Genomic DNA, 22002 nt, shown 5'->3' on the forward strand with positions numbered 1-22002 from the left:
ACTAGATACTCGTGCAAAGGTAACAATCCGGGGTGCCCGTCTCGTTTCATTGAGAAGGTTTAAATTAAGACATAACAATACCTGACTAGACGTTCAAGTGCATTTCAGGACGCCGAGTAAATGTACATGTACACCTATTGGTACAGTACATGTATATACAAAATGAAAATGTGTGTGTAAACCAACATATAAAGGGTACATGTATCTAAAACCAGAATTTGTTTTGTTGTGATTTAACTTGTAGCGGACTTAATCAGCACTTTAAATGATTTCTGACGTCACAAAATTGGTTACAATACAAGGTGTGGTGATAATTCAACGTTGTGAAATACAAATTGCAATTTATCAGGACTGAGACAGTACACCACCTTCACGATAAGATACGTATTGCAATACTTGTACACCACGATTCAATATTTTTAATACATTTTACAGAAGAAATCAATAATATCTTTGAAGAAAAAATTAATTGTATAGGCAAATTGTTTCCAAACAACCTAACGGTAGGTGCCTGATTGTTCCGTAGTTAAAACTTATTAACTTCATGATAGTTTTTGTCAAACTCAAGGCTAGCAGTCTGACTGTTACTGAACGCCATTTTGTCCCTCGTATGTGTAAAAATGATAGTACAGGTGACGCCCAGTACATTTTATCAACGTTTAAAAAATGAATCGGGCCAAAGATGGAGGCAATAAATCGAACATTGAATCGAGCCATTATATTGAACAGTATTGATATTTCGATGAATCGTTTCAGCTCTTTAATTTATGATTGGTTGATTATGTATACTTTAACGTTCATCTCGAAAATCGTTCACTCACATGGCGACGTCACCATTACCGGTAGATTAATATGTATACGGTGTGACCGTTGGACCGAGCGAAGAATGCAATTGTCATTGGAGAGTCGCAAGTGGTAATCATAATTCCGTTAAGTACGGTAGATTATGATTCATTTAAAAAAAAATATTTTGATTGAAATTTTCCTTGCGCTAAACACCCAGTAACATCTCAGTATTAAAGGGGTTTATATGGGGATTTTACGGGATCCGCCTATTCATTGAACGCGGGAAATAAAACGGGAAATAAAACGCAAGGCGATATAAACAGTGCATCGTGACGTCACATTTAGCCTCGACTTTTTTCTCGTTTTCAAAGCAAACAATTATAAACAACAATAATACAATGCGTATGCAATGAAAAAGGCCGTTAAAACTAAATAAAATTAACCAATGAATTCAAAATGTAAAAAAGTAACCGTAATTTTATCGTATATTCTTATTCAAAGAAACTCATGAACTCGTTCATCTATTTAGTCGTATTACGGTTTCATATGTATTTATTTGCTAAAACCTGTTACAATGATAATTATACTATTCACTTTGAACAAACTGAGTGTTTAAATTACGAATTGCACGTCAGAGTTTTCTATTATTGGCATTCAAAGTAAAACACGAATAACTGTTGAAGCAGGTAATGAAAAAATAAATGGCGGCGCCCATATGGCTCACGAAAATTTCACTGAACGTATATAGAGATTATCTCTTTTTCTTTTGCTGATTTTGACTTTTTTCTTTTACATACGTGTTACCTTTAGAGCCTTGCTTCGCGGACGGGCCTTCGGCTCGTCCGAGCTTCGCTCGGTATAATCTTAATACTAAATTCAAGCTTAACGGGTCAGATCTAGATATTGCTAACGTCATTATCAATCTTATTTTTGATTGACTGATTACATCTTGTTTAACATCTCAATGGAGAATTTTTCACTCACAATTTTGAACCAACAGTTCACTTTCTATGGTACAGAAATGTGACTCTGTCCGCGCACCTGTTACCTTGAGCTCATTTTAAGTATTGTATTGTGGGTATATTTTCCTTCAGTTTGTTGTGATTCAATGTTGACTAGTTTCAAAACAGGAAAATGCTCAAAACGTTTATTAACATGAGTACTGCAATCGGAACATGATATGCCCGTGAAAACGCTTACAGGGTGTGTTTTTCTTCAGCCATAATCTGTAGAAATTTGCTTCGGGTAGTATCAGCCATTATCAGGTTGTGACACACATGTACTTTCTTTGCATTGTATGAATAAAGGGTCGAAAATTAAAAGTGTGACAAGAGGTAGATACACAAACCGTAAAACAATTCCCCAAATTTGAAACAGTTCGACAACCTGTAAATATTTAGAATATCAGATAAAATAAAAAATTGTCGAGAATCAAACTCCTTGCACTATGCATATCTTCAAGTTATTTACAAAGACCCTAACGTCTAAGGAAATGCAGAGTGTATAGTTGAACTTGCAATATGTTAGAATGCAAGACTGAACTATTTTATGAGGAAGAATATTGCTTATGTTGACGGCATCTATTCCATTGTTTTAAGATCGAGCACATGAGATCTGAAAATGAATCATAAAACATCTCTCTTAAAGAAACATGGAAGTTTTTAATTTGGGTACATGAAGTTAGATTTCTGTAACAAAGCTGATTATTATTTGAATGTACACATGACAAATCTTTGATATCTCGAAGAATAATCCGATGGAACTTACCAATCTGTTAAACCATGTGCCTCCAAAGGGCGTCTCCCTTTTTATGCACACGAGATCGAAGATTGGAGGGAGGGCATATTGTTTTTGTCTTGCCTGTAATTCTGTCATTCTGGCTAAAACTTTAACCTTGCTAATAACTTTTGAACAGTGAGTGCTAGAGCTTTGCTGTTTCACATGCGTATTCCTTGTGACAAGACCTTTCCGTGGGTACCGACATTTATGACCCTTTGACCTTGGAGTTTGAGCCACTTTTTAAAAACTTTTACTTTGCTAATAACTTTTGAAAAGTAAGTGCTAGAGCTTTGATATTTTACATGAGTATTATTTGTGAAAAGACCTTGTTGACTTTGTGACGTCGACCTTGAGTTTTGACCTACTTTTCTTGGTCATACATGTAACTTCTAAATGATATAATAAATTGTATAATATCAGAGCTTTCATATTGCACATGAGCATTTCATGTGACAAAATCTTTCTACTGATACCAATATAATTGTCCTTATGACCTTGGCCATCTTTGGTATTGGCCAATATCGGGGGCATTTGTGTTTCACAAAACAAACACATCTTGTTGGGAGTTGATTTTATCAACTCCTTTATGCAGTCACTCGCCTCAGAAAGGTGTGAACCTTAGCACTTATTTTCAACAGATGCAATGTTCAACGGTAGCAGCAAATAGTTCATAAACCGTTTGCATATTACACGTTCAAATGCATAATTTCTGTAAAATTGACTTTTTACCGTCGGTCAATTGAATATGCTAATTGAAAAACGACCAAAATATCACTAGATATACCATCTAATGTCAGTAGTGATTTTACATCAAGGGAATGTAGTTTTCTGATTACAATTTATCAATTGGCGTTTTCGACTGGTACGTTTCCGATGAATAAAAATAAGCTCCGCCCACTTGCGCAGAAGAAGAAATTTACTAAACGGAGATGTACCAGTCGAACAGAAATTTGACTAAACGTCGATAATCTATAAAAATGAAAGTAGGTACGTCACTTCCGCTTCATAGACTATATGGATCTGGTAGAGAAAACAGCATCTTTTTTAATTATTGAAGACCCTGATACCAGCGATGAGGAAGATAGCGATGAAGAAAACATTGGATCTTCGTTATTGCTACTTTTGTAAGTATTGTAGATTCGTATGTAGTCTTGTAACAGCTAATGCGTGTTATTCCGAAATTCCTCAGTCTTACCCTTTATTTCATGAATGCCAGTAATGGGAATTACAGCCGCAAACAGCAAACGTCCATAGATAAAAGAACGATTGAGAGTGGGTAAGACAGGAATTTCTGTTTAACAATACTTTCAGCATCGGATCTAGCGTATCTGACCCATTTCTTTTTTTCTTTTTCTTTTTTTTTTTTTTATATTTGAGTAATTTTCGCATGTCAAATAATTCTGAGGCATTTTTTAAGGGGTGTCGGTATGAACCCCCCCCCCTCCCCAGTTGACAATAACAGTTACAACTTACAAGATTGGGCAACAGTACTTTTAGGATAGAAATAGAATGGAACCTACTTATTCAGTTTTTAAATATTGGATACTCATAAATAAAATCCTAAACTATTAGGCTTAATTCTGAAGTATTTCATATTCTTTTAGTTCATCAACAAACCAGTGTATCCTACCACAAGACAGACACAGACAGAAGAATTACACAGGCAATGTTGCATTGCACTTTCGTGTTGATGAATTTAAAACTTTCTTCAGGGTCTCCAGAATAAGTGTGGAATGTCTCCGAGGTAAAATTTCTGAGATATGTGTTGAACAGAATGTATCAGGGATTCTATGCAGACATTCTACAGGAGGATCGCCACAAATACCTTTAGAAGATCGCCTCTTGATATTCTTGTGGTACATGGCTAGCATGGATAAATATGCAGCCATAGCTGACAGATTTGGTGTGAGTGAAAGTACGGCCTCCTACGCAATACGTAATTTGATAACATTTATACACGATTATCTATTGAATATAATTATTTTATGGCCTACACCTCAAGAGCAACAAGAAATGAAGGATATGTACATGGAATTAAAACATTTCCCAGGTGTTGTTGGAATGATTGATGGAACACACATTTCCATTAAAAAACCATCAATCAGAGGAATAGACTACTATAATCGTAAGGATTATTATTCCATTGTTCTACAAGCGGTAGTTCGAGAGGATTTAAGATTCACCAACATATTTGCTGGATTTCCTGGGAAAGTGCATGATGCTCGAGTTCTACGACAATCACCACTCTTTCAGAATGGTCAAGCATTATGTGGCGAGGGACATTTACTAGGGGACTCTGCATACCCTAACATGTCTTGGTTATTGACTCCTTTTAGGGACAATGGTCGTCTTACAAATGTGCAGCTGCATTACAACTATACACACAGCAGTATACGCAGCACTGTTGAGCGGGCATTTGGGCTATTGAAAGGACGTTTTACTCGACTGCAACACATCAATCAAAATGAAGTGGAGAGCATCATACACACAATAGTTACAGGATGCATTCTGCACAATATTTGCATCATGAACGATGATAACTTTCGAGAATTTTTGAATGATGACCCAGTACCTCAACAATTGCCAGGTGCAGAAAATTTTGATGAGAATTTACTCTACCGGGGATCAGTAAAAAGACTTCAGATAGCAAGAGCTTTATAATTTCATTCTCAACATGAATAAATGTACTATATGGGGTTGAAATGTGACAATTGTCAAACAACACGTGTTTTGTGTATTTTGGAAAACTGTCCAAATAGAGAACAAAACTTTATTATATCATATTTCACTCCATTTTAACTATTTCCAGTATGTAACATTTTAAGTGTACATTGAATTCCACGATAATTTTTTTTATTTGAGATGAAAAAGCATGTTCTTTTAGCAGATATTGAATGTTAATTTTCACTTAACCAACATTTGATGAAAATAATAAAACTTCAAAATACTTTGTGTCTTTTAAATTTTTCTCATTCACATCAAGGAGATAAAGATCTATGTGCAATTTAATATACATGTACATATTCAAATCCAAGCAGAATGCAGGTTCTTTCATTGCCATCTTTGAGCAATTAACACTGGACTATGGTTCTTGCGGTTTCATCCGAGACCTTATTCGCCTTTCTTACACTTGATACAATGGAATTTAAACCCACAAAGTAAGGTTTGAGCACTCTAAATGAAAGCAGGGTTAAGGAGGCGTATTACATCATTATAATGGCCAACTTCCTTATAAAACTCAAATAAAACTATCGGCAATATTTGTCTATTCATGTTGGATTTAATTGCCTATTAAGGTAGTACATAATCTGTCGATCGCTGGTTCAAATCCAGGAGGAGTTTTAAATTTTATTCATATTAATTTGTACTAAAACGACATTTTTTGACTAAATAGAGTAAATTTTGGAAGTTTTTCAATATAAATCCCCCATCTTTTTTTTATACTATCAAATTTCTCTAGTGTAGTATTCCTCCTTAACTGCTCTGATTATTTTGCCATACAGGCAATATTATCAAAGTTCACTGAACTTTACAAATACATGTTAATGTACAACTGTACAGTAGCATACACAGATGGTAAACATTTACAGTCATGTGCACAAACTTGGTTGAGACTATCGGGACTTTTTTACTTTCATATCCTATGAGAAATGAGAACTCTGAAAATGGCATAAAATTGTAATTCTTTAATAAGAAATATAACTAAAAATGGCATAAGAAAATGTAAACTCTACTTGAGCAAAATTTGTAAACAGAAAAATTGTAGAAAAAATATAGACAATGTACATTTGAATAATCTTATTCATATGTAAAGTAATATAAACAAGTGAAACTGAAAAATAATTAAAATACAAAAAATCAACAATGTAATGTTTATACATGAGTAAACTTTCAAGTATAAAACAACTGACCAGAAAATACCCAGATGATCTTTTCTGCATTGACTAGGAATTCACAGCAAACATTTCAAATATTAAATGAACATGACTGCTAAAATCTAGTAAAATTCAGCCACAAATGACCCCAATGGTAAGTGATCTTTTCTAAATTGAATAGCAATTTACAGCAAACAATTCAAATGTTCAACAAATATGACTTTGCTAAAATCTAGTAAAATGCAGCAAATCCAGCCTAACAAACAGCTGCCCTGTTGGCCACTTAGCTCTGTACTCTGCTCTTTTGTGTCTGAGCAGACGTGATGGCACCATTTCCAAAGTATTTAGATTTAAGTTCACCTGACCAACCAATTCATTGGCTATTTCTGCAAAAACATGATAGTCCAAAACAGTTTCCAAATTGCATGCAACATCACAATATCTAAGAGTGGGAAGTATTTCTAGAATACATTTCAGTTCTCCAACTGTTCTGTAATCACACAACACAAATTTCAAAACCCGTAACTCTACATGTGACAAAGAACTCAGTAACTGAAAAAAATTATTCTTTAAAAAAAATCCTTTCAGGACAAGACTTTCAAGTTTTTGAAAGTTCACATCAAATAAGTTGATAATTGGCTGTATATTACTGGTTTTCTGCCCACCACTTAGTCCAATTATTGTCACTTTTTCCAAGTCTGGCATCAACTTCATGCCACAGTCAATTGTAAGTGTTTCAATGTGAATGATTATTTTAGTTCTTGTGAGGTAGACTACATTTCTGAACTTTTTACAAACTGAAAACAATTTACAATTAAGATCATCCCTTTGAACAAACTCAAAAATTTTCTTCAAAATGTGCAGTGGCAATTCACAAATTTTATAGCAACCTGAAAAAGAAAATATACTGCTGATATAGTCCTTTTCAATACATGAATATCATTCTATTTGTTTTTCATAATTTCCAAAAATTGTCTTAAGAGGTCATTTTTTTCTTTTGCTCGCTCGTCTCTTTTTCTCTCTCTTTCCTCCCTTTCAATCTTTCTTTGTTTTTCCATTTCTAATACAACTTCTATCAACTTTGTACCTGATTCTGAAGTACTAGCAAACTTTCTTTTTTCACGTCGTCTGCATGCTGATGCAGATGTGCTTTTTCTGCTATTTTCGGGAGAAGTTTCAGAGGCCACCCTTTCTTTGTCTGAAGTGCTGGAGTCTGTATCTCCCTTGAAATCATTCTCCTCCTCTTTCGACTCTAACAGAGAATGATCAACTTTGGTGCTAAATTTTGTAACAGTTGCTGTTGATGTATTTACATCGGAGCCCGATAACAATAATGGATGAACATCATGACGCTTAGCCAGAATGGCATCTATTCTTTCAAAATGTTGAAAAGTTTTACGTTTCTGCCCAGTTTTAGTTTTATTATCCCTCAGAGTTTTATGAGAAGCGATTAAACTTCTCCATTTGCCTTCCACTTTGGTTTGCGAAAATTCAAAGCCACCATTTTTTAACCCCTGTGTAATTAACTTCCAAATATCTTTTTTCTTCTTTCTTGGATCCTCCATTTTCTCTTCATATTCTTCATACAGATGAATCAAAAGCTCAGTGGCTTCTCTACTCCAGCATGCATTGTTACATGACGTACTAGTAGTCTCACCTAAAGAGGTACTGGCAGAGGAATCTTCAATATCGCCTGAAACAAAAATGTTTACTTATGTAAAAGGAAAAAGAAGGTTAAGAGTTTTATTCTCATGGGGGGGGGGAGGCTTTTGCTGTCTTGAGGTCCCAAGTGCCTTCTGATTTTATAGCACTTGAAATATGTCTCCTATGTAGTCAGTTGTACTACTTTTTCTGTCCTTTTTAATGAGGTAAAATGAAAAATTCAAAATGACACAATTTTCAGGATATACGTTCTCCCATAAAAGGTAAATATTTTGTTTTATATGTCTTTGTGAGTGGAAAAATTATTACTTGCTTCTTTTAACGACCACGATTTACCTTCAATTTGAAAATTTTAAGGGGGGGGGGCGTGTTCTGGGTAACACCAACCTCCCAAACAACTATAGAAAGTACCAAATAGTTTAAAATATCCAATCATATGTATACATTGAGTGTTATGATTAAAAATTCTGCAAATGCCGTCAGTTCTGCATTTCCTTGAATGCAGACACATATCTACAATGGAAAATTTTTTGAGGACTGCCTAAGTATATATATGTCCAAGCAAATACAGTGTATTCATTAATTCCCTTAACATCATGAATTGTCTAAGAAAAAAATCCAACCAATTAACTTGCTAAATTTACTTCCTACAAATCCTTTAAATTTTAGCAACAACCCCCCCCCCCCTTCTAAACATTTCAATATTTTTTTAATAAATCCAGTTTCTAAAATAGTAATTTGCACCTTTCCTTTACTTACTTGCTTCATCCTCAAGAAAATTTGTACATTCTGTTGCCATGGTTGCATTAACTTTAGATGCCTGGCTCTCCTCATAATTTTTTCTCATTTGTGCTAGTATTTCTTCATCTGGAGATAAGTGAATTATAATAGATAAAAATGCAGTGATTAAAAGATAGAATATCCTATTATTTATATCAGAAAATGTTTTCACTACTTTGAATCTGCATGACAACCGAGATTATAATATTATTCTTATTAATTAAATTCGGCAATCTTTTTGTAGTAAAATACAACAGCTAAATGCCTGAAATCAGTGATATCATATGGACAAATGTGTTTGGATTCAACTATAAAAGTTGTACATTTCATCTGCCATTTCAAAGTTTAATTAATCTGCATAACACTTACAGTACCTATCACTTTCATTTAGAATTTTCAAAAATTACCTCCATTCTCTAATCTTCTTATTGTGTTTTGGTCCAACACTTGCTTAAAGGAGAAGCCATCCGGATAATTTAGCTGAACTTCTTGCCAGAACCTGTAACAAAATGCTATGCAGTGAAGAGTACAATACAATATGATATAATATATATCATATGCACGTGACGAAACAGCCCGTTACTGTTGGAGGAATTTCGGACTCACTCAAAGCAAGTCCATAGTAAAAGTTCTGAGCGTCTGTTTGACGTCATAAGCTCAGGGGGGAAAATCCTTATCTATTCTTATTTCAAATACATCTATTTTATTATGAAATACCTCTAAAATAGCATGAAAAAAAAGCCAAGTGAAAAATACTTACGACTTGTGCTCGTCTCCCTCCGCCATTTTTTTCGATCACATGATCCTACTCATCGCGCCTTTTTCCTCGATGAGATTTGTACTCTACGGATTTTTGTTACTCATCACGAAATACCAGTCGAATGAAAATTTATCTAAACAATTTTCTGTTACTTCAGAAAAACGACCAGTCGAAAACGTCTAATGGTTACTATTCTATAATTCCGATTGGGCTTGGTTCAGATTAGAAATTCGTATCATTTCTGAATTTTGACCATTCCATTCCACTTTCTTTTTAGAATATATTTCTCTGATTTGTCAATTTTTAACTGACCTGGGTTTTTTTTATTTTGTTTTTATTTTTGGTTGGGTTTTTTTGTTTGTTTGTTTTTTTTGTTTGTTTTTTTTCTTGAAGATTTTATCCATAGATTAAAATAACATTAAGAAATAACGTTTTTAATTTCATAAATATTTTCTAAAGTAATACAAGCTGTAACTGACGGCATTTTTTCAACTATCCAATTATGCATTAACTCCTATCGATATAATTGATATAATCCCCCAAGATCTGAAGAAAAATTCAGCAAAATAAACAAAGGGATATTGTTTAAGAGCAAACAGACAATGAGCCTTCCGTATAAACCGCCAATGCGTCATATACACGGGCATGAGAGAGATGATTGCCGAACGTAATTGGGTTGCTGAGACCGACTCGTATACAAAGATGGAAACTGACGTGTGTAACTACACGTGTCGTTTGTTTGAATATGCATCGTTTCATGAATGGCAAGAAGCACTATAAGTATAAGAAAATAATACTTATGCAAATGTGCCACTGAAATGAAATTTTGATAGTGAATTTTCTATAAAAATGGCATGTGAAATTGTTTACAAATCTGACACGTGCTCGGTGCTTCTCTTTCGCATTTTTCGAACTGATGACGTCCGAAGTCAATGCACATTGGGTTTTACGAGCAGGAATTACTGACAGGATGACAATGATTCATGGATCGACATTTTCTGCTGATTTGACGGGTTTATTGCTTAAGATTCACTCTGGCTACTTTAAGTTGTGTATTTAATCACAAATATTTTCAATGTTTGTTCTCTTATTTTTCAATTGTTTTAATAAACTAGAATATCTATCTGAGTCGTTTAGGCATGTTTTCTTAGATATTCATATGCATCAAATCACGACGACATTTGGACTCTAGAATATCTTATTTGCAAACAAAACACCTTTTTAAACCCAGGTGAACTATTGCAATTGGTTGTCGTTTTTAACATTTTTAACTTTTTCTTAATAATTACCATTCGATTTCTTTTCAAATTTGACATGAAGCACCATTGGGACAAGGGGGATAAATTGTATATTTCAGGACTCCAGCACCCCTAGGACCCTAGGGGTGGGACAAAAGCTGCCCAAAATTGACCAATTTTCAAAAATCTTCTTCTGAAGACCCACACATGTGTAAGAAGAACTAAATGCATAGTGACGTAGAGCAGGAAAGCCTATACAAAAATTGTAAATTTGATGCTCCCCGGGGTAGGGGTTTTGTCTCCAGGGCGGGGCCAAACTTGTTATATAGTGATTATGTGTAAAACACTTAAATAACATCTTTTGTGCTATTGCTACTAAATTGAAAGTAAATAAATATTTACAAAGAGTAGGTAGTCCTTTACCAAAATTGTAAATTTGATGGTCCCAGGGGTAAGCGTTTTGGTATCGGGGTGGGGCCAAACTGGTCAGTTATCAAATGTGTAAACAAGAGACATTTTTAACTTCTTCTTGATAACTATCCTTTCAATTCTTTTCAAATCTGGTATGAAACATATTTGGACAAGGGGGGCATAAATTGTAAATTTCAGGATTCCTGAAATTTACAATTTATGTCCCCCTTGTCCTAATGATGCTTCATACCAAATATGAAAAGAATTGGACTGGTAGTTATCAAGAAGAAGTTAAAAATGTTCAATTGTTAAAGCACGACGGACGACGACGGACGAAAACCAATTACAATAGGTCACATGAGATTACTCAGGTGACCTGAAAAAGGTGAGAGAATATCGTTAACTCATAAACATGGACGAAGACCAAGTAAAGGCGTTGAACCTGGCCAAAGAGACCATAATTTCATTACAACTGACCAAGCCGGTTGTAAAACGACTTGCATATTTACAAAAATGATTAAAACTTCAAGAGCATTTCGCGGTTTGGTAGGTAACTTTTTCATGGAAATCCGAAAGAACCATGAAAGCACAATTGTCAATGCTCCACATTGCATTCGTTTTTCCAAAGGTGTGACTCTATATAAACCAAATATTTCATCAAGCCCCTTCCATGTGTTCAGATCCAAATCGATCATAACATCTTCCGAAATAGTATTATTTCTTTGGCTAATTGGTGAAAGAATCAAAACTTTATGTTATAGAATTAAGCAAATATGCCACCAAGAAACTCTAAATCATAATTACAATGATAAGACATTTGGATTTGCCTCCAATGAATTTTCCAGACATTGTAAATATTAATTTTTCTTCTATATCTAAATATAAATGGCCATTTTAACATTTATTTTCTGACACCCAGGACACCAAAAAGATATCCCCTATTTGCCATGCTATAAGCTTAAACTTATCTAGTCGTTTATACACAATAAACTAGCTTCTTTTAGTATCTCCGATATTCTCTTAAGTTTTTGAGAAGCAAATGGTATTCGGAAAGCTCGTCTCTTTTTTTAGTTCTAAAAATAGTGGACCGCAGCAGATATATATATAACACCACATCATCCGTTCGTTGTAGGTAGTGATTGATTTATTGATAGAATAGTGCTTAAAGTCCCTCTCGAGAATATTTCACTCATATGGATACATCACCATTGTCGGTGAAGGGCTGTAAAATTCATGCCTATGCTCGGTGCTTATGGTCATTGAGCAGAGAGTGGTCTTTATCGTGCCACACCTGCTTTGACACAGGACCTCGGTTTTTATTGTCTCATACGTAGATAAGTGAGGTTGAAACGATGCAATTCAACGGCGTGAAGAAACTATTGCGCACCAATTTAGCGATACATTAAATCCAAGAATCATCACTAGATTTAGAATGACCGTTCTATTCAGTTGGTAGTTACTTTTTTGATGGGATGTCTCTGCGAAGAGCAGATTTTTTTTTTAAATCGCCGACTGAATTGCACACCTTAATCATCTCTTATAATCGGTGATATGATATTTCAAAAAACGGTTTCTATGGGAAATTTGCGTGTTCCATTTAAATAAAGTTTAATATTGTATCAAAAATACACCCGAACTACCATTCAAAAATGCAAAGAGGGGGAATGGAGTCCTGTAAACAATCATCTATACATTAAATTGATCAAGATATAAGGCTCACAGCGGGAATGCTTACTCCTTCTAGGCGTTTGATCCAACCTCCGATATGTTACAGTACAGGACTCTGAATTTTTACTCCTTGTAGGAGTTATGAAATTGATCACTAATTTTCTCTTGTGCAAAATTAAGACCACATACTGAGTCGATATTTTTATATTGAATTATTATTGCTATTTAACTGTCATATGTTGATACTTTCGATGTTATGTACGTCGAAATTTTCCTAGTTGATTTGCATATAGGTCTGAGAATCGACTTTCAAATTTTAAGTAACATCATACACAATTTTAAAGGTACAGGATAAGTCAATTTACACTTAAAGTAATGAGGATTTGTTAGTTGTATACTCTTTATTTTGTATTGCTTATAGGAATTATGAGATTGATCACTGTTCGTTATCTTCACCTTCAATCTTTAAGAGGAGTTATAGGGAAGAAATAAAAAAAATAGCATAAACCCAAGAATGAATAAGTTATGTGTGGAGTTTTGCAAACATGTTTTTGGTAGAATACTAATGTAGTGACATATCTTGACAAAAATGAGCAGTTGTAAGAGGATATGACCCCTGGGTCCATGCCTCTGCTGGTGGACTGTTAGTCCCCGAGTGTCTCTACAGCCCAGTAACTAAGTACATCTAAGTACTTCGATACTAGCTTGAAAATACGGATGTATATTTAATGGCTGTTATAAAATTTAGAAATTCATTTCAAAATTAAGGATTATCTCCTTCATGCATAGCTCTTATCCTTGGACGAATTTGGCTCCACTTTTTTGGCACGCTGTTTTTGGCTATATTTAGCTCTAAAACTTCATAGTTATACCCCCCGCAAAAAGTTGGGGGGGTATACTGGAATCGGGTTGTCCGTCTGTCTGTCCGTCTGTCCGTCCGTCCGTCTGTAGACACAATGGTTTCCGGGCTCTAAATCATTATCCTTTCCACCTACCGTCACCATATCATATATATGGACTACCCATGGGATGAAGATGTTCCCTATTGATTTTGGAGTCAAAAGGTCAAAGGTCAAGCGCACTGGACATCGAAGTAGCAGTATGGTTTCCGAGCTCTAAAGCGTTATAATTTCAACCTACAGTCACCATATCATACATATGGACTACCCATGGGATGAAGATATTCCCTATCGCTTTGGGGTCAAAAGGTCAAAGGTCAAGCGCACTGGACATCAAAGTAGCAATGTGGTTTCCGGGCTCTAAAGCGTTATCTTTTCCACCTACAGTCACCATATCATATATGTGAACTACACATGGGATGAAGATGTTCCCTATCGATTTTGGGGTCCAAAGGTCAAATGTCAAGCGCACTGGACATCGAAGTAGCAATATGGTTCGGTTTGTCATGCCATTTGTTTTTTACACTTAGAAAAGAGGTAGTTTATACCTATTACCAACACCCTTTGGGAGATTGGGGTAAGCGGGGGGGGGGGGGTATTCTTAGTGACCATTGCTCACAGTACCTCTTGTTATTTCGGATTTGAAACATTTCGGTTGAGCATCACTGAAGAGACATTATTTGTCGAAATGCGCATCTGGTGCATCAAAATTGGTACCGTATAAGTTTTACATTATGACCCCTGGGTCGAGGCCTCTGCTGGTGGACTGTTAGTCCTCGAGGGTCTCTACAGCCCAGTAGCTAAGTACTTCGTTACTAGCTTGAAAATACGGATGCATATTTAATTGCTGTTATAAAATTTAGAAATTCACTTCAAAATTAAGGATTATCTCCCTCATGCATAGCTCTTATCCTTGGACGAATTTGGCTCCACTTTTTTGGCACGCTGTTTTTGGCTATATTTAGCTCTAAAACTTCATAGTTATTTCGGATTTCAAACATTTCGGTTGAGCATCACTGAAGAGACATTATTTGTCGAAATGCGCATCTGGTTCATCAAATTGGTATCGTATAAGTTTTACATTATGACCCCTGGGTCGAGGCCTCTGCTGGTGGACTGTTAGTCCTCGAGGGTCTCTACAGCCCAGTAGCTAAGTACTTCGTTACTAGCTTGAAAATACGGATGCATATTTAATTGCTGTTATAAAATTTAGAAATTCACTTCAAAATTAAGGATTATCTCCCTCATGCATAGCTCTTATCCTTGGACGAATTTGGCTCCACTTTTTTGGCACGCTGTTTTTGGCTATATTTAGCTCTAAAACTTCATAGTTATTTCGGATTTCAAACATTTCGGTTGAGCATCACTGAAGAGACATTATTTGTCGAAATGCGCATCTGGTTCATCAAATTGGTATCGTATAAGTTTTACATTATGACCCCTGGGTCGAGGCCTCTGCTGGTGGACTGTTAGTCCTCGAGGGTCTCTACAGCCCAGTAGCTAAGTACTTCGTTACTAGCTTGAAAATACGGATGCATATTTAATTGCTGTTATAAAATTTAGAAATTCATTTCAAAATTAAGGATTATCTCCCTCATGCATAGCTCTTATCCTTGGACGAATTTGGCTCCACTTTTTTGGCACGCTGTTTTTGGCTATATTTAGCTCTAAAACTTCATAGTTATTTCGGATTTCAAACATTTCGGTTGAGCATCACTGAAGAGACATTATTTGTCGAAATGCGCATCTGGTGCATCAAAATTGGTACCGTATAAGTTTTACATGTTGGGTTAATAAAATACAATCCAAACAACTTACCAGTGTATATATGTGCATATACATAGATATATATAATGCCGGTTTATCATATATAGATAAACTGTGTTATTCCAAGCATATAGTAGTTAAGAAAAGAACGACAACTCTTATAAGTAATTCTACAACACCCCACCCCTCTTCTTCTCATTAAGAACGCCATATCTTATTAGCAGTCCCCCTTCTTATTACTGTCGGGGCATGTGCAGTTTTTACTTCCTTTTCTGTCTCAGTATCCAACTTTGGTACAGACAAAAATACAATCGTGCAACATCGACATCAGAAATAAGCTATCAAACTCCACGGAAAAAAATTATGAGGGCAAAATCTCAACGGGCATCGAAGTCAATAAGCTCATGCGCTACACAACTGGCGTCCTCTGTATCTATTTCGTACAGTTTTAATCATGCAAACACATCCGTACTGCTGCCAATATGCGTCTGATAAAACTGTCGAAGTTTTATTGTCTTCGTCATGCTTGCAGTAGGTCCGAAGTTGAACACTGCATCTGAACGAAGTTTCAATATCTTACACCCCCCATTTTGTGATTTTGTTTTTAGGGTGTACGATACTGATCCCCACCCCCACCCCGGAAAATGATTGTCACATAACCAATTTGTTAACTAAAATCCGCAGTTGCTAGTGTCTGCATCAAGTTGGTATCCTTTTACGTTTCCATTGACCTTTCATGAAATATGTAGATTTAAAAAAGAAATATAACCTAACTGACTATGCCACAAAGGGGAGTCAACCTTTGTCGGTTCATGTTAAAGAAGAAACCTAATACCATATAAATCATTCTTTCTAATATTCTGATAATTTGTCATGCTGTACAGTAATTAGGTATGGTTCCACGTAAAAATCAGGCAAAGTCGCATTTTCGTGATAAGTCCATGTTCACAAAATGAACCCAAACTTAGCATACTAACTCACCGTAATATGTTTAGCAAATATACAAAGTAGTTTTGATTTATTTCGCCTTGTTCCAAAATTATGGACAGATAATCATGAACATGGAGAATTCACGCTTAGTGCAAATCTATTTAATGCAATTCCATTGAAATCTAAAAACAGCAAAGCGGGTATGAAAATATATCATTACATAACATTAAACAAATAAAAAAGGCATGCTCTGAAATAATAATTTTTTTTTTAAAGTTTCAATATAACATTTTAAAACCTCTCTGATTGTTTCGATTTTAATGTAATTTCGGTTATCGTTCTTGAATTTAACCTCGATGATCGCTAGGGGCGCTGCGTTGTCAACACGCTAAGTGCGCGGAATATGGCGGATCCAAAACTGAATGCCGTGTAGGACAATATTCCGACAGAGTGTGATCTACCCTCAAGCCTTAACTAAAGGAAACGAATATATTTACCTTCGGAGAGTGTCAGAAATACATTGATGCATATGGCGTCACTGAAGATAGACCGTGTGTGGAGCAGCCGACAACGAAGACCGAGCAACATAACTTGATTATATGACATGCACATGTCACCAAGTCAGCGCATTCTGGTAATGTCAAATGGTGTGATTTACATATCTAATAAGTCAAAATTCGCAATATGTATTATTACTAGCATAAAAATCATAACGAATGTTGTATTATACAATGCAGCATTGTACGACTGTGAACAGATGACACCCCCTCTCTTGTTTCAAAAAGTCTCATACTTTCAACAGTTACGCTTTGATATGTTTTAGGCCTAGGCTAATCGACGGGAATAATAGCAGACATCTATGTATCTTCCACACAAACGCTTTCTGTCTCAGATAGAAATGGAGACTATGCCTAACTGAGGATCAGTAGGAGTAGGTATCATCTTAAAAGAGTGTGGTTTTATGTACTACATGTAGATTTCAGTCGAATTTGCATATAAAAATGTAAGACATGATATGACTTTGTGAGATGCAATGTTTAGTATATAATGTAATCCTCATTTAATCAAATCACAGATAGCGTAGTGGTTAGGTATCCAGATTAGCACGTTGGAAGTACAGGGTTCAAATCTCAGATTTGACGGGATTATTTTCTTCAATTTATGTTATACACACATCATTTTTTTTCCTTCAAGGTATTCTATATAAACACACACAATTTTTTAATTATTTCATATGCACAAAATTATTTGTTTTAGTGGTCACCATTCAGCTCTTGACAAATCAGAATTCATATTTTAAAAATATATGCATACTATTAGACATATCAAAGAAAATATTTTAATAGGGTCTGTAGTTTTTAAAGAATTCCATTTTATTGTCAAACAATTCATAATGTTAATTATAAATCTTCATATCAACCAATAAAACTAAGTTGAGTCTTCTTGACATTTTTATTAGATATCTATTATATTACTATTTAAAGTCTGCCTCAATTTGCTATGGTCATGGGGACTGGTCAATGCATGGGTTCTTGAATGTATATTTCTAATAATAATATATAAATATAACAAAGATCAAGTCATTTAGCTAATGTATATTTCTTTAAAGTTTTCATACCAGCATCATGGAGTGTCATTACCATCACTACATGCATTGGAAACCTCTGTGTGGTAAATACATAACTCTAAATACATGTAGCACATATGTACCAATGAATCTACAGTGTAAATGTTTTATAAACCTCAAACTTGGTAGAGCAGTATTATATAAATAATCCTGATATACAAGCACTATATGACCCCTTCTGATAATGAGGTCAAAGTCACCCCCACCCCCCATTATAGGAAAATATTGGTCACTCAGAGACCAGACTCAAAATCCGATACAGCTGTTGCCCTGACTCGTATCTGAACCTATTTGTCACTGATTTAGAATGTTTGGAACACCTTCTCAATGCCATATACAAGTTTCTTTAAGCATTTCTTGTTTTCAAAAGTTTTATATGCTGTTTTAGTATTTTTATTCTTTCTAACTACATGTATAATTTAAATATCAATGTGTACTATGATTACTAGGCTCTGAGGTGTGTACTTTAATTGAAAGTTTTATGATATAAAATGTTCAAACATTCTCAAAAACTAAAGAAATATATATCATATATTGAGGAGAGAAAAATAAGTAAATTCTTGTGTCCAGAAAATCAGTGTCTATCTTATTGTATTATAGGTATCTGCAAAACCCAAGGACATACTTAAAGTGGTGACAGGAGGAAAATCAATCAAACCAAGTGAAAGTACAAAAGGAAAGCAAAGGAGTCCATGAATTCAATTTTGAACATCAAGCCAGTCTAAAAAATTGAATCCAAACAAAATATCAAAACTTTATGAAGAAATAAACGACAAATTGTCAAATAAACATGAAAGCATTCTTATATATGGTGTTTATTCAAATTATTTCAACTGAAATTCCTAACGTACCTACATTCGAAAGGGAAACAACTTATGAAAAAATTAAACACTAATGAGTTGAACTGTGTAATAAAGTTGTGCTGACATGCAAAAATACATGTATAGTGTGATGCATCATAGAATAGCTCAAATGGTCTATTCTATGCAATGTTTGGGCTCTTCACCCACCCCTTTCTGGATGGAGAAGGTACAGACATGAGTCACAACCCCTCCATTCCCACCCTTATATTTTTTCTGGATCTGCTTCTGCTTTGTAAATATGTTAGTACAAATATATTTCTATGCTCATTTGTTCCTTTATCATGTTTATGCCTTGTTTGGGGTTACACTTTTAAAAAAGTATGATTTTGAAATAAAATGTTTAAGCTTCAAAGAACTCTTCCATGTACATTTATCAGTATACAGTTTATAAAGGATCTAAACTTACAAGTTGCAACTGTTTAAAAATCTTATAGTTAATTGAATGCATTGATGAAATAATTAAGAATTAATTTTCAATTCACTTTACAGACACTAATATCTACACGGATTATGTAAAACACAGTTGTTTTGTCACCTGAAAGCAACCTGTAATCATACTTGGTAAAAGATAGTGCCATAAACATGATAAATGAGTCAACTTAATTTTTTAAACTACATTATTGAATTTTAAAACAATCCCATTTCTACATTACATGTATTTTCCTAAAATTTAATAAAATTAATATAAACTGTCCAAATTTTACAATATTAATGACACAAATGTCTGTAGTTTCTGTTCTCATTTTTATTTTTTCCTGAACAAGCATATATATTATACGACTGTAAAAACGTACATTTCACTTACAAAGGATTCATAAGGAAATCAAGTGCTAAAAAGTTTATTCTAAAATTTGAGCCATATCATGTTTCTAGAATTGTTAGCCAAAGTTTTAAATGTCCAGATGCTTTGTTATAAATGTTTTAAATTTCATATTACATAGAGCAAAAATGAATTCAAAATGATTATTCAAATAAAAGATATTTTCAATGAATTATTTAGGGTAAAACACAAACGTTGATAAATTATATTTTTGTTTTATTACTAAGGATTCCCTTGAACATGTTGAATGTATTTTCAGTTTTGTTTTTCTGAAGATATACGTTTTAAAAGAGCATGGGCATTCATTCTTTTTATACTCGGGACTATAATGCCAATCTCTTGTCATTCGATCAAACTACAACGTACGTCGTTGACCAGCCTCACAAGAGTTAAATGATAAGTGAATTTCAAAATGAAAAACAATTGCCAACCAAGCATTTTTCTTTAATCTGTTAATTGCCCACGTACTCCAAACTATCCAGCCAAAATGCTTGCAAGTTAAACTCGCCATTCAGTGCAAAATATCTTATAAAGACCGGTCTAATAAGTTGTTTACAATAACCTATGAAATCTGAAAGAAATGGGTTAATGATAAACGGACTTTCGATCCCGACCCAAAATGCTATGCATCGTTTCTCGCATTTACATCTATAGACATATCATTGTGGTATGTAACCACATAAAGAAGATCATTTTAGATATTAATAAATATGACAGAAACGTGTACTTGTTGAATAGTTTATATGTAGAAGAAAACTTAAAAAGATGAAAATATATTATTTTCCTGCCATTTTTCACAATTTTCATATATATTTTTCCGAGTACAGTAAAAACTTTCAAAAAAAAAAAATATTGATTAAAAAATATTCAATAACATGTACTTTATCCATCTAATTATAAAACTTTTTTGAAGCTGTTTCGAGAAAAATTGTCTTAAAGTTGGAATGTTTTTCCGTTAGAAAATCCTTTCGTTAACTACAGCAACGGTTACAATTGTAACACATAACGAATACTCACTGTGACAATAGAAATTCGTAAACAGTAGCCTTCTTCTTCATTTTATATAAGCCATTTGAAAATGTATGATCTTTTCATTTAACAAAACCTTTAAGAATATATAGCATTTTTATGAGTCTATTTTGGTCAAAACATGGGTATTCTATTTTTAGTAACACAGTTCTTTGAAGGTGCGTCATATGAAAAAAATATTATCACCGAATGATTTCCTATAAACAATGTTACTATATATACAAGTATCGCCTCGGGTTAAATAGTTGATTTCGATAATATAGTTTCTGATCAGGACATAGGGCGCACGGCGGGTGTGACCGGTCGACAGGGGATGCTTACTCCTCCTAGGCACCTGCTTCCACCTCTGGTGTGTCCAGCTCCGCGCACTCGTGACAGAAGGACCGCCCATCTATTTGATGTGAATATTACTTGGATGCTTTAAGATAACCATTACATAGCTATGACCAGTACGATGACAATGTATATCTCAGATACATTTATCATTTGTCACACTTGACTGATTGTTTATTTTGACTTGAAATGTGTTCATTTTCGACAGTAATGCTTTTCGGATAATAACAGAAGAAATATTATAAAACGCTAAACAAATAAAGGAATAGAAATTTAGAAAATTTTAAAACTTTGGAAAATTTAGCCCAAATTTCTGAAATTGGATTTCGCACGTTTGTACTTGTTGGCTTGCATTTTAAAGACCCCAAAAAACACCGTACGGTTGCTCCACGGATGACTGAATGTGGGCAGAGCTTATCCATGGTCAATGTTATTTACCTGGAATTTACCTGGCCAAGAGATCTGTTGTTGTGTATATTTTTATGATATACACAGGACATTTCTCAGGTTATTACAAATTATGCTTAGTGTCTTGATTTGTGCAAAAAAAAAATATTAAAATTTCTACCTACATGCTTACCGCATTTCTATTTCCCGTAAACTTTCAAACGTGGTCATATTTATGTATTGCAAATGACAGGTTTAGCCCATTTCTAAACCTTTGCTTTTTAAAACTTCTAATTAAATTGTTATATATCGTATATAAATAATTTCCAAAATATAATATTACCCGGCGTTTCCAGGTACTTCCTGGTGTCCTGGGACTTCGCGGTGT

The 22002-nt window shown here is 34.4% G+C and overlaps 2 protein-coding genes across 2 annotated transcripts; one reads left to right on the forward strand and one right to left on the reverse strand.

Moving 5' to 3' along the window:
* Positions 1-3415: 3415 nt before the first annotated feature.
* On the forward strand, positions 3416-5513 carry LOC130049532 (putative nuclease HARBI1). The gene is made up of 2 exons (XM_056147318.1): positions 3416-3689; positions 4170-5513. The coding sequence occupies exons 1-2, from the start codon at positions 3580-3582 to the stop codon at positions 5224-5226; spliced, it is 1167 nt and encodes a 388-aa protein (XP_056003293.1). The 5' UTR covers positions 3416-3579; the 3' UTR covers positions 5227-5513.
* A 723-nt stretch (positions 5514-6236) lies between these two features.
* Positions 6237-9827, reverse strand: LOC125672800 (uncharacterized). The gene is made up of 5 exons (XM_048909012.2): positions 9643-9827; positions 9290-9381; positions 8862-8969; positions 7528-8133; positions 6237-7330 (listed from the first exon to the last, which is right to left on the reverse strand). Exons 1-5 carry the CDS (start codon positions 9666-9668, stop codon positions 6666-6668), a joined length of 1497 nt encoding a protein of 498 aa, XP_048764969.2. The 5' UTR covers positions 9669-9827; the 3' UTR covers positions 6237-6665.
* Between the last annotated feature and the right edge of the window lie 12175 nt (positions 9828-22002).

The sequence above is a fragment of the Ostrea edulis genome, chromosome 8 (assembly GCF_947568905.1).
Source record: "Ostrea edulis chromosome 8, xbOstEdul1.1, whole genome shotgun sequence".
Classification (NCBI taxonomy): domain Eukaryota; kingdom Metazoa; phylum Mollusca; class Bivalvia; order Ostreida; family Ostreidae; genus Ostrea; species Ostrea edulis.